Source organism: Spermophilus citellus (genome assembly GCF_964194105.1).
Source record: "Spermophilus citellus genome assembly, chromosome: 1".
Lineage (NCBI taxonomy): Eukaryota > Metazoa > Chordata > Mammalia > Rodentia > Sciuridae > Spermophilus > Spermophilus citellus.
The window spans coordinates 158,749,930-158,762,327 of record NC_138182.1 but is presented as its reverse complement, the minus strand read 5'-3'; the positions used below and the strand labels follow the sequence as shown (position 1 = coordinate 158,762,327).

General features: G+C 48.8%; 1 protein-coding gene across 5 annotated transcripts in view; it reads right to left on the bottom strand.

Moving 5' to 3' along the window:
- RGS14 (regulator of G protein signaling 14) overlaps positions 1 to 12,398 on the bottom strand; it is a 25,260-nt gene that overhangs the window by 340 nt on the left and 12,522 nt on the right. Inside the window, exons 10-15 of one of the 5 annotated variants that reach the window (XM_081293769.1) lie at positions 11,552 to 11,628; positions 11,186 to 11,312; positions 11,017 to 11,098; positions 10,863 to 10,909; positions 10,668 to 10,782; positions 10,186 to 10,395 (exon numbers count right to left, since the gene is read on the bottom strand). In XM_081293769.1, the coding sequence (XP_081149895.1) occupies positions 10,193 to 10,395; positions 10,668 to 10,782; positions 10,863 to 10,909; positions 11,017 to 11,098; positions 11,186 to 11,312; positions 11,552 to 11,628 (651 nt within the window). In that variant the 3' untranslated portion in view covers positions 10,186 to 10,192. Of the gene's footprint in view, positions 1 to 9,687; positions 10,396 to 10,667; positions 10,783 to 10,862; positions 10,910 to 11,016; positions 11,099 to 11,185; positions 11,313 to 11,551; positions 11,629 to 12,398 lie in introns of those variants that run through there. The other 4 variants (XM_081293768.1, XM_081293771.1, XM_081293772.1 and 1 more) reach the window with 4 other exon arrangements.

The window sequence follows — 12,398 nt, the reverse complement described above, 5'->3', positions numbered from 1 at the left end:
CCAGGCCTTGCACAATGCCTTGCCACTGAGCCACACCCCAGCCCACTCTGCTGGAATTGGTTTGGGGCACAATGACTGCAAGACCTGGTTTACTTGCCTATGTTCTGGTTTGTTGCTGCTAACCCAGGGGCCTATTTCATTTTGGAAAGTGTCCTGGTTTGGATAGCAAACCATCTAGTCAGCCTGTTTGTGGGGGATTCTGGGGAATGGAAGTGCTAACTATGAAGTCTTCAGGTTAGCCACCTCTAAGTGCTAACTATGAAGTCTTCAGGTTAGCCAGGAACAGTGGTGGACACCTCTTATTACAGCTACTGAGGAGGCTGAGGCAGGAGGATAAAATGTTTGAGGCCAGCCTGGGCAACTTAGTGAGATCCTGCCTCAACACTTAAGAAAAAATAAAAGAAAGAAAGAAAGAAAGAAAGAAAGAAAGAAAGAAAGAAAGAAAGAAAGAAAGAAAGAAAGAAAGAAAGAAAGAAAATAGAAAAGAATTGGGTTGTAGTTCAGTGGTAGAATGCCCTTGGGTTCAATCTCCAGTACTGGGAAAATTTTGTTTTCAATTCTCAAAATAGCAAAAAGGAAAACAATCCTACTTCTCAGAAACAGCACCTTAACATTTTGGAATATTACTTTCATCCTTTTTTTTCTGTGTCTTTTTTTTTTGGGGGGGGGGGACCTGGGAGTGCTTAACCACTGAACCACATCTTAGCCCTTTTATTTTTTTTAATATTTATTTTTTAGTTGTAGCTGGGCCTTTATTTTTATTTATTTTTATGTGGTTCTGAAGATCGAACCCAGGGCCTCGCACGTGCTAGGCAAGTGCTCCACCGCTGAGCCACAATTCCAGCCCCTTTATTTTTTACTTTGAGACAGGGTTTTGCTAAATTGCTCAGGGCCTCACAAAATTGCTGAGGCCGGCCTTGAACTCGCATGATCCTTCTGCTTCAGCCTCTGGGAGCTATTGGGATCATAGGCGTGTTTTCTATAAGACTATGTCTTACTCTTTTCTCATTTACTATTAGATCAGCCCTTTCCTGTGTAATTTCTTTCTTTCTTTCTTTCTTTCTTTCTTTCTTTCTTTCTTTCTTTCTTTCTTTCTTTCTTTCTTTTTTTTTTTTCTTTTTGTAGAAAGGATCTGGATATGTTGCCCAGATTGGCCCTGAATGCCTGGGCTCCAGTGATCCTCCTGCCTCAGTCATCTGAGTAGCTGGGACTATAGGCACACACCAGCATGCCTGGCCAGATGTTATTTTTAATGATTATTTCACATTCCATCATGAACTCTGATTTACTTAGTAAAATTTTGTGTGTCATAGCACCTTTTCAGGCTGGAGGGCATGATTTGGGTAAGGTTGGAGTTCGTGTGCAAGTGGGAGGGGTGTCAAGTCAGACGTAATCATTCCTGAATCATGTTGAGATACATTTGTTACTGAGCTCTTGCAGTATTACCTCTCCAACTGTGAGTTTTCTGTGGCCGGGACAAATACCTGAGCCAAACAACTGAAAAGGAGGAAAGATTTATTTTAATTCATGGTTTCAGAAATTTTAGTTTGTGGTCACTTGGCCCTGTTGCTTTGGGCCTAGGTGGTACTGGTCATCATGGTGGGAGTACATGATAGAGGAGGTCTGTTCAAACTCACAGCAGCTAGGAAGAAAAGAAACCAACTGGAAGGGGCTGTGATCCCAATATCCCTCTCAGCGGCATACCCCACCCCCAGTAACCTAATTCCTTCCTTTAGGCCCTTCCTACTGAGGTTGCTACCACCCCAACAGCTCCACAGGCTAGTGACAGGAGGATATTTAAGATCCAAACACCATCCTTGGGCTCAAAGTCTATATAAGAATGGTTCTGGAGGCTCTCTGGGCCTGAGAAGCCCTGCATGGCAAAACCAGTGACCCTTGTTCACATGACCTGTTCTCCCTTGTCCTGCTTGGGTCAAACCCTGAGCAGGAGCAGTCACATCCAAAATGCTCCTGATGAACTAGGGTTCTTCCCCTTCTTATTAAAATAAGGTTATGAGGGGCTGGGGATGTGGCTCAAGCGGTAGCACGCTCGCCTGGCGTGCGAGCGGCCCGGGTTCGATCCTCAGCACCACATACCAACAAAGATGTTGTGTCCGCTGAAAACTAAAAAATAAATACTAACAACTCTCTCTCTCTCTCAAAAAATAAATAAATAAGGTTATGATTTTTTACATTTTGAAGTCTACATTCCCAGTTGTCATGGAGCTTGGGGCTTAGTGGGGCAGAGAATTATTGATTAAATGTATCCTAAGAGATATAATTCCCAAATGCTGTGAACACATCCAGCCACCACTTCCAAAGGCATTTTCCTAGGGCTGCTTCAGCCCTAGAGAAAGCAATGGAACTTTGGAACTGACTAGAGTGGCTTTCAGAACTCCTGAAATCAGCAGAAAAAGTGGCTCCAATCCAGCCCTGAAGCATCTCATCTCAGTCCCTCTGTCCCTGCTGCCTGACTCCCCCATGGTTGGTGACAGAGTCTGTGTATTCCTTTGATGGTAGCTCCTACTCTGTCTGTGCACCAGGACTCTGGCCACAGCCTCCGAAGAGCCTCTTTGGGCTCAGATCCTGGCTGACTGGGGGTGTCTCACATTGGGAAGAGGTACCTAGGGGGAGCCATTTTGGGGAGAAGATGCCAAGATGCATCTGTACAGGCTGTGTTGGAAGGGCCTCTGGCACGAGCAGTTGGCTCTGCGGGTCTGAGACACTGAGCACCTCGCCCCATCCTGGGCCTCTTTTGCATTCCCGATCTTCATGTGCAGCACTCGGCCCATCCATGGAAGCCAGACACCAGGAAGGCATCCTCGATGCTTGCTTCTCCTCCTCCTCCTCTTGGCCTCCAATCCCTCCTCTTATTCTCCCAATTTTACTTCTGTAGGAGCTCCCCGATCCGGTCCTCTCGCTGTTGGACATCTCTGGGGTGACCTCCCTGGACGAGCCACCGTCATCTTCCCTGAGGGATTGCAATGCCCTCCCAAATGTTCTGCCTGCATCTGCCCTGGCTGCCCCTCAATTGTTTCTCTAAAAAAAGCCTCCAGTGACCTTTCAAAAATCCAAAGTTAATCATGCCACATGCTTTCCTTTTAAAAACCTGTCCCTGGGGGCTCTGGCTCAGTGGTAGAGTGCTCGCCTAGCGCACCTAGTGCACGTGAGGCACTGGGTTCGATCTTCAGCACTACATTAAAATAAAATGAAGATGTCTACTTACAACTAAAAAATAAATATTTAAAAAAATCCATAACTTAAAAAAAAAAAACCCTGCCCCTGACAAATGCTTAGCATAAAAACTAGCATGTTACCCAGGCATAGTGGCACATGCCTGTAATCCCAGCAGCTCAGCAAGCTAAAGCAGGAGGATTAGAAGTTCAAAGCCATACTCAGCAATTTAGCAAGACCCTGAGCAACTTAGTGAGACCCTGTATCAAAATAAAAAATAGAAAGGGCTGGGATGTGGCTCAGTGATTGAACACCCTTGGGTTCAATCCCTGGTACCAAAAAATAAAAAATAGGGGCTGGGGTTGTGGCTCAGTGGTACAGTGCTCGCCTAGCACATGCAAGGCCCTGGGTTCGATGCTCAGCACCACATAAAGATCAATAAATTAAATAAAGGTATAAAAATTATAAATAAATAAATAAATAATAAAAAAACACCCAGTATCTTGTCAAAGCCCAGGAGGAGCAGTGTGACTTGGCTTCCTGACCACCTTGTTGGCCTCAGGCTGTGCCCAGGAACTCACACCCAGGGAGAATGTGTATAGAGAGGACAGCACGGGCCCAGGCCTGAGGCTAGAGGTGCACTTGTATTTAAGGGAGGTAGAGAAACCAGTAAAGGAGACTAAGAGGACGACTAGCAATTAGAAGAGCAGAATAGCAGATCCCCAAATGCCAGTGTTGACGTGTTTTGAGAGAGAGCGCTGCTCAGCTGGGTCAAATGCTGCTGAGACTTCAGGTAATCTGAGAACAGAGTGGATTTAGCAACCAGGGCCCATCTGACCTAGGAGAGCCATCCTAGGGGAGGAGCTAGCTGCCATGGTTTGGGTAGGAACAGGTGTGAGCGAATGACAACAGCATGGCCAGCGCGAACGTGAGAGGCTGACACACATATTGAATTTCATCCCGCCAATGAAAACGATTTTCCCAGGAATGGCATGAACAGAGGCAGAGAACAGTCCCAAGAACAAGTGTGCGCGTCCAGGAACAGAGCAGGCTGTGGAAGTTGGCACGACCAGCGATTCTGCAATTCTCTGTTAAGATCAATTTGCTCCTTAAATACTCACAGTTTGTGGCATATGAGTTTCCTGCAGGATCTAAAGTTTGAGGACAATCTAGGGAAGAAAAATCAACATTCGAGAACATTCTGTCTCGCTAGTCTCACAACAGGGTTCTCCATCGACATAGTTTGAGAATTCCTGCCTCTTCTCACGAGCATTAGTTCATCCAAGCCCTGGGGCTGGGGCTGGGGCTCAGCTGGAGTGCACTTGCCTGGCATGTGTGAGGTATTGGGTTCGATCCTCAGTACCACATATAAATAAAATAAGAATCTGTCAACAACTAAAAAAAAAAAATCTGAGTCCTACTCTGGGTAACACAGTGCTGTACATGGGAAGAAGGCAGTGGTCACTTCATCCCAGGATTAAGACCACCACGATTGCACATGAATACTGTTGTGAGTGTGCATTGCTTATGCCATGGACACATTCCTTCCATATCTGTGGTCAAGGCGACAGTTCTCACCAGCAGGCTGGCTGATAAAAGAGAGGGACCACCTGCCTCCTCTCGCTGGGGAACACAGCAGTCCCTCCTCTGGCATTCTGGACTTTGTCCTCTCTAGGAGAACCTAGATTTCAATTTGAGCTTCCCAATGCCAACCCAGAGCAGGCAGGGCCCTGAGACATTTTCTGTTTTCCAGTTGGGGAGACCAAGGCTCCTCCTGGGCCCAGGGCTGGGATTGCTGACCTTAGGGTGCCCCATTCCTGTTTAGGGGATAAGCACCCTGTATAATTATTAATCCTGTTGGGCCAAGGCCTTGGTCACTTATTTATGGACAAGGTCAAAGTCTGTGGCCAAAAAAGCTGAGGCTGCTTTGAACTTTTCTCAGAACTCACCTTTTCCCTGTGGCTCCCTTCCTCATGTGGCTCCAACCTTATGTCCTTCATGCTGACCTCAGGGTCCAGGCCAGAGAGTGAGGTTCTGGACAGGATGGTCAGCACAGACAGCATGCGATCAGATAATAGTCCCATACTCTGGTAGTTAGGTTCTGGCTTTGGACTTCAGGTCCTGGGTTCTATGTGTTTGGCCTGGAGCTTAGCTCCACATTCTGAAATCTAATCTAATTCTACTTCTGGAGTGGAGCTCTAGGCTCTGAGTTCTGAATTTTTAGGTCCAAGCTTTGGATTCTGGGCTTTGGGATCTGAGTTCCAGTCTGCTAGTTCTAGTGTCAAGCTTTTGGATGTCAAGTTGGGGTTCTGGTTCTAGGCCCTGGGCTCCAGGTTCTGGGCTCCAGTCTCCAATTCCAGATTGCTGACTCCAGGTTCTAGACTTCAGGCCCTCAGCTTCTGGTTCTGGGTTCTGGGCTCCATGCCCCAGTTTCAGGCTTTAGGCTCCAAGTTCTAAGCTCCAATTCTATATTCTGGGCTCCAGGTTTTGGTATGGGTCTGGGATCCTTCAGTCCTCAGAAATCTGGTAGGAACTTGGCAAATCCCACTGGGATTATTCCCATCCACTCATCTTCACCAGCCACAACTTCAACCTGCCAGCTGGCACCCTAGGCTGAACTTGGATACCGGTTCTACAGTGTTCCTTTTGCTTTTTGTCTCTGCTCTACCCTCAAGCCAGTTCTCAGGATACAGATACTAAGATAGTCACAGGTATCCCTGGGACACATCTGTACATTCACGTTCCCAGAATATCCTGTCCCCACCAGGACTATCAGGAATGTGAACAGCACCCCCTGGAGTTCTGTGGCTCTTGGCCCTGTGTCTGTCCTGGGCTCCATCTGATTCAATGTAACCCACCAGAAGCCAGCCTCCCTACCTGGGCCTCTGTTTCCCTGTGGAAATGAACTCCAGCTCCCACAACCCTCAGAATCCAGAGTCACCTGACTACCAGGCCAGATCCCTTCAAGTGCAATGTGTGCTCACCCTTGTAGGTAAGGATGGCTGCCCCATGGAGCACCAGCCCACTGCTGCATCACTGGGCTAGCAGTGACAAAGAAGGTTCCTTAGGGAGTTCTTCACAGTATTAAATTTATTTGTTAAATGCATCCTTTAAAAAAATTAAATCTAAGGTGAAAGTCTCCTTTGACCAATCCTAGTCTCCTCTCTGTCTCCTTGTTAGTTTGGTGTATATACATCTAGAACATCCACTCTCCTTTCTGTGCACTTGTAGGCTGGTTCTTGTCTGTGGTTTATGTAAAGGCATTACTATGGTTTAAATGTGTCCCCTAGAAGCTCATGTGTTGGGAGCTTGGACTCCAGTGCAGCAGTGCTGAGAAGTGGGACCCTTGGAAGATGACTGGGTAATCAAGGACCTGCCTTCATTAGTGGATTAATCCACTCATGGATTAATGGATTACTGTGTTATCTGGGGAATGGTTTTGTTATGAAAGCCAGCTCTTAGGCTAGCTTGCTCTGTCTCACCATGTGATGTACTTCACCGTGTTATGATTCAGCAAGAAGACCCTCACCAGATGCCAGCACCATGCTTCTAGAATTCCTGGCTTCTAGAACACTGAGCTAAATATACCTCTATTTTAATTTGTTTTAATCAATTAATTTTCTGGTGTGGAGAATTGAAATCAGCATATGCACATGTTCTACCACTGAGTCATACTCCCAACCCAACATACCTCTATTCTTTATAAATTACCCAGTCTGTGGTATTAACTTATAGGAATAGAAAATAGATTAAGACAGGTATCTTGCCATATGCGTTGTTCTGCTTTATTTCATGGAACAATAAAATGTCTTAGAGAGTTTTCCACATTAGGACGTACTGTACCTAATTCTTTACCTGCTGTGTGGTATTGTAGAGCATGAACATGCCACAGTGTGTTTTATTATCCCTACATCTCACCAACATTTGGTTGTTTGCCAAATTTTGGGTCACAGGTAACCCTGCAGGATCTGGCCTGCTCATGCCCAGAGTGATTCTCTAGTGACATTGCTAGGGGTCACATGCTGTTTTAAATTCGTAGCAGAAACTCCCAAATCACTGCCCAGAGTAGCTGTACCAATGTATCTCCCCACAAAGGGCCCTGGCTCCTCACCAAGGGCTTCTACATGGCCCAAGCCCTCCCTGGCATGTGTCCCTGCATCAGGCAGCCTGAGTGCTAGTGAAGCACCAGTGACAATTCTTTGCAGCATCCTGGGCTAGTCACTTCCCCTCCTGCATTGTTTGTTGTGAAGACAAAAACGATGGAATATATCTAACTTGGGGACCTCAGTAACTGTGCACTCCTCTCCTGCAGGGGCTAACTTTTGGGGGGTGGTGCCAGGGATTGAACCCAGGGGTGCTTAACCACTGAACCATATCCTCAGCCCTTTTTGTGTTTTATTTTAAGACAGGATCTTGCTGGGGTTGTGGCTCAGCAGTAGAGCGCTCTCCTAGCACATGCAAGGCCCTGGGTTCGATCTTCAGCACCACATAAAAATAAATAAAATAAAGATGATATTGTATCCAACTAAAAAAAGAAAAAGAAAAAAAAAGACAGGGTCTCAGTAAGTTGCTTAAGGCCTCCCTTAGTTGCTGAGGCTGGCTTTGAACTTGGAATCCTTCTGCCTTAGCCTCCCAAGTTGCTAAGATTATAGGTGTGCACTATCACACCCCCAGAGAAGTTAACTTCTATGGGGGAATCTTCTACCTGACCCTTGACTGCTTTCCCATGGGGCAATCCCATTGGTCCCTAAAGAGTAACAGGCACCATGGTTGCATCTACAGAGGTTTAGGATTGGGTGAAGTGTGGGTTTGACCTGCAAGGTCTGCCAACTTTGGAGAGATAGCCTATCAATTACCTGGTACCCCCATCTAGCTATACTGGGGCACAAAGAAGGGAGTCTCTTTCCACACAGGAAAAGATCCACATCCCAGGAAGTTTGGCAGAAGGTCTATGGCTGGTTAGGGAATGGATAGGACTTTGTCTCCCTACTCCCATCCCTGTCTTCACATAGTGTTATACAATCCCCTGCCAGAATCCCACATGCCCTGTTGTCCCTGCACACTTTGCTGAGAATGAGATTGCTGGGATTGTCAATGAAGTAGCATTTTTGTGGTTGCAGGTCTTAGAAACCCAATTCACAGCTATTGCAATGGCATACACCTGTAGTCCCAGTGGCTCAGGAGGCTGAGGCGGGAGGATCGAGAGTTCAAAGCCAGCCTCAGCAACTGACTAAGGGCCTAAGCAACTTAGTAAGACCCTGTCTCAAAATAAAATATAAAAAAAGAGCTGGGGATATAGCTCAGTGGTTAAGCACCCCTGGGTTCAATCTCCAGTAAACACACACACACACACACACACACACACACACACACACACACATTTGGTTTCTAAGGAGAAAGTCTAGGGGTGGTTGATTGATTTCAGGCATAGTGAATGTTGTGAACTTTGTCAGGACTCTCCTTCCATCTTTTCTCCTGCTCTCCAGTGTTGGCTTCATTTGCATGCAGAGTCTCTTCCTGTAGGTCCTTCCTACAAATCCCCAGGGGATAGTAGAAAATGACCCAGGTTGGAATTCTGACTGGAACACCATGGTTAAGGAACCACCCCTCAACAAACTCTGATTGGCCAGGGAAATGGAGTGTCTGACTGGCCAGGCATTATCATCAGCCCCTCCCAGCAGTCTGGGGACCTAGTTACACCAGCTAGATAAAATGGGCTGAGGGGGCAGAGGACTGAAGTCCCCAGAGGAAGTCAGGGTGGTCCAGCAAAGCCCATGATCTGTCCCATAATTTTTAAGGATGAAGAGGAACCAGTTAGATGAGAAGGGAGAATATAGAGGAAGTTCCTGGCAGAGACAGTAAATGCAGCCTGACCTGTTTGAGTCAGGAAGGATTCCCCTCACCCCTCAGGAGAGGCTCCCTCAAGTCTCCTTGCTTCCCCTGTGGAAGCACTTACCTCTCTCATCTGGGACCAAGTCTCAATTCTCTCCCTGAAAGCTGGGGGCCCCCTCTCCAGGAGGTCCTCCCTATTTCCAGGAGAGAAACAGAGAAGACCACCCAGCCAAAGCAGGCAAAGGTGAGATTCTGCCTCCCCATAGCCAATGACCCCAAGATAGGCCTTTGATGCACTTAAGGGAGCCCCCAGGTGTGTGCGTAGAGATACATTGTGTCCCAAATTGAAGCAGAGAACAGCAACCAGAATGACATATTCAGATCCACAGAGACCATGGAACAGCTGGATGATAGTCGAATCACAGCTGTGAAGGGAGGGATCTCTCTTTTATTTCTCTCTCACACACACATGCACCCCCACCCCCATATTATTTGCAGTCAGGAAGAGAGATTCTGAAAACAGGAAGTCAGGAGGTACATCCTGAGTCCCCAAGAACTTCCTGGCACTGACCTTGGTAACAGAGGCATTGTGGTTAGTTGGGGGTGGTGGTGGGGTGTGTGTGCATAAGGCAGACTGGCACACAAGGAACACACCTCATGGTAGAATAATAATAATTATTATTATAATAACAATATCATACATCCAGGACAAACCCAGCTGCCCCAAGCCAACTGCAAAATCCAAATGTACAGTAGAGTCTATGCAGGTGGAGGAAGGGGCTGCCCACCTGCACCCCCAGGCCTCACTTATACCAACTCCTTAAGAAGGGGCCAGCCCCTCCTTTTTCCCACTGCTGAAACTTGGCACAGGCTGGGGAGGCTGGCACTGCCAACGCCGTCCCTCTGTGTTGGGCACAAGCACACCAAGGGGCCATACCCACCTTCCCCCCAGTGACCTGGCTGCAAAAGATGGTTGAATGAGCCTGTGAGAGACCAGGTAATGGCAGCTGTGGGTATGGCTCCTCTGAGTCTCCTTTCTACCCACTCCTGGCTCTTCTTGCTTGGGCCTGCCCATAGCAGGAAGAGGCCAGGGACACCCATGGCACAGACAGGGCATGCAAAGCGGACTCATAACATGCTTGGCCCGCCAGGCGCCATGCAGCTAGCCTGGACTCTTACACAGGTGTCAGAGGGCTGGGTGGACAGTAGAGTCTGAGGGCCCCTCCTTGGGCTGGACAGATGATTCAGTTTGTGGTGGGGCCTTCTGGGAGCTGGGCCCTTGAACAGGCAGCTGCAGAAATTCTGGAAGCACTAGGTCCTCTTTTCGAAGAAGGCCCCTCTGGTCATGGGCCCCGCTGCTCTGCACCCGGTTCAGCAGCTCCACCAGGCCTGGAAGCAGCCACAGTCAGCAGGCCCTCTTTCACAGAGCTGCTTATGTGAACCCACCTCAGTCCTGCTGTCTCACTGTGGCCACAGTCTCCCTAACCAGCACCAATGGCCCTGCTGGTCCCAACTCCCAGGCCCCCAGCCCTCCTGCTTCAACCTCAGTGGTACTCAGTCCCCTGTCTTAGCTCAGTCCTCTCTGATGCCACCCTCAATAGTCCCTAGCCCTACTTCTCTAGTCCCTCTGGTCTCCAGTTTCCACCATCCCCCCAAAGTACCTTCAATATCACAAGTTTGCCGTTTCCCAGTAGAACTACTAGGTGCCTCTGCCAGTGAACTGGGGGACGTTGGAGAGGGATGAGAAGCCTTTTCCTGGGCTCTAGGAGGACATCCCTACAAAAATGTGAGGTCAGAGCCACAACTTGGAGACAAAACGTAGCAGATGGAAGATGGCACCCTGGGTGTTTGCTCACCTGGCTGTGGCAGGGGAATGTGTTTCGGGTTTCACGGATCTTTCCACCTGTGACAGTGAGAGCCACTGTTGGAGTTTGCATCTCTACTAGACCCTCTTCCTTCTAGGCCGGAGCCATACCAGTTGATCAAGCCCCAGGGCCTTGGTCCCCTTACCTGGAGGAGCATCCAAAACCAGTCTCTGGGCCGCCACTGAGCTCACTAGCTTCCCCAGATCCATCGGCTGCTTCTCTCCTGCCTGTGGGGAGAGGTCAGCAGCTCCAGGGACAGGAAACTCGCTCCCCACAGTACTGCCCCCGCCCGGGTCACAGGCCCCACTGCTCACCCGGTGCAGTTCCACTTGTTCTAGGCTCAGGCCGTGCTTAGCCAGGATGGGGTGCAGCGCCTCCTCCAGCCGCTTGGTGGGCTTGGCCGAGATTCGCACCACGCGCTCTAGTGCTGCCAGCTCAAGCCTGCACAGGACCCTTGGCTGCAGAGGGCCGGGCAGCCAACCCCTCTCTCCCGCAGCCCTCCCGCAACTGGCCTCTTTGAATGGTCAGGGCAAAACTGGCTTGGGGTGGGGCTTTAGACAGGGGTGGGGCTTCTATCACAAGGGGGCGGAGCCCAAGAGAAGACAGGGAGACCAATAGACCAGAACCAGGCTTGAAACGATGTTAGGACCAGAGACCTGGCCTGGGGGCTGGACACTCACTCGAAAGTGATCCTGTTCTCCAGCCGCACTTCCTGGTCCGCCAGCACAGTGCAATCCTGATCCAGGATGAGGGCCTTCTGCAAATGCCAGGCAGGTTCTAAGGGTCCCTCCCCCAACCCTGAGCCATCCCTGGGGGGTCTTGGGGAACCACCTTTATTTCCTCCTCTGACCTCACTGTGGCTCCCCAACGATAAGAGAGAAGGGCCCATAGGTAACAGAACTATATGGAGGCAGATGGAGTAACTTGGACAGGCTGGAGCTGGAGCCTGATAAGGTCAAGGCCAAGGAGAAGAGTGGCAAGTATTCTGGAGGATGCTCAGAAAGGTTATGGGAAACAAGGATGCTGTGGACATTAAATAATAACCGAGATGCTTTGGTAAGAGGCAGACAGGTCCTGGATCACTAGTCTGCCCTTGCTAGGGCAGGACAGGATCTGCCCCTTGGACAGCTGCCCCCTTGTCATGCAAAAGTCAACCAGAACAGCAGGATACCTTTCATCCCTCACCACACACCTTTGGTCAGCTTTGTCCCCTTTTAAACACTTGTTTGCTTGTCTCCATTCCCTCCTTACTAAGGGCATTTCTTGGGCTGGGGATAAAGCTCAGTTGTAGAGTGATAGCCTAGCATGTGTGGGGCCCTGAGTTTGATCCCTAGTATCACAAAACAAAAATACTAAGGATGGTTCTTGCCTCCTCACAAACAAACAAACAAACAAAAACCGTATCTCACAAAACTGCTATGAGACCAAAGATGTAAAGCATCTGGCACAGTGCCCAGCACACAGTAGGTACATAAACAGTAACTCTAGTGATTACCACACCCAGAGGCCTCACTGCCTATGCCAGCC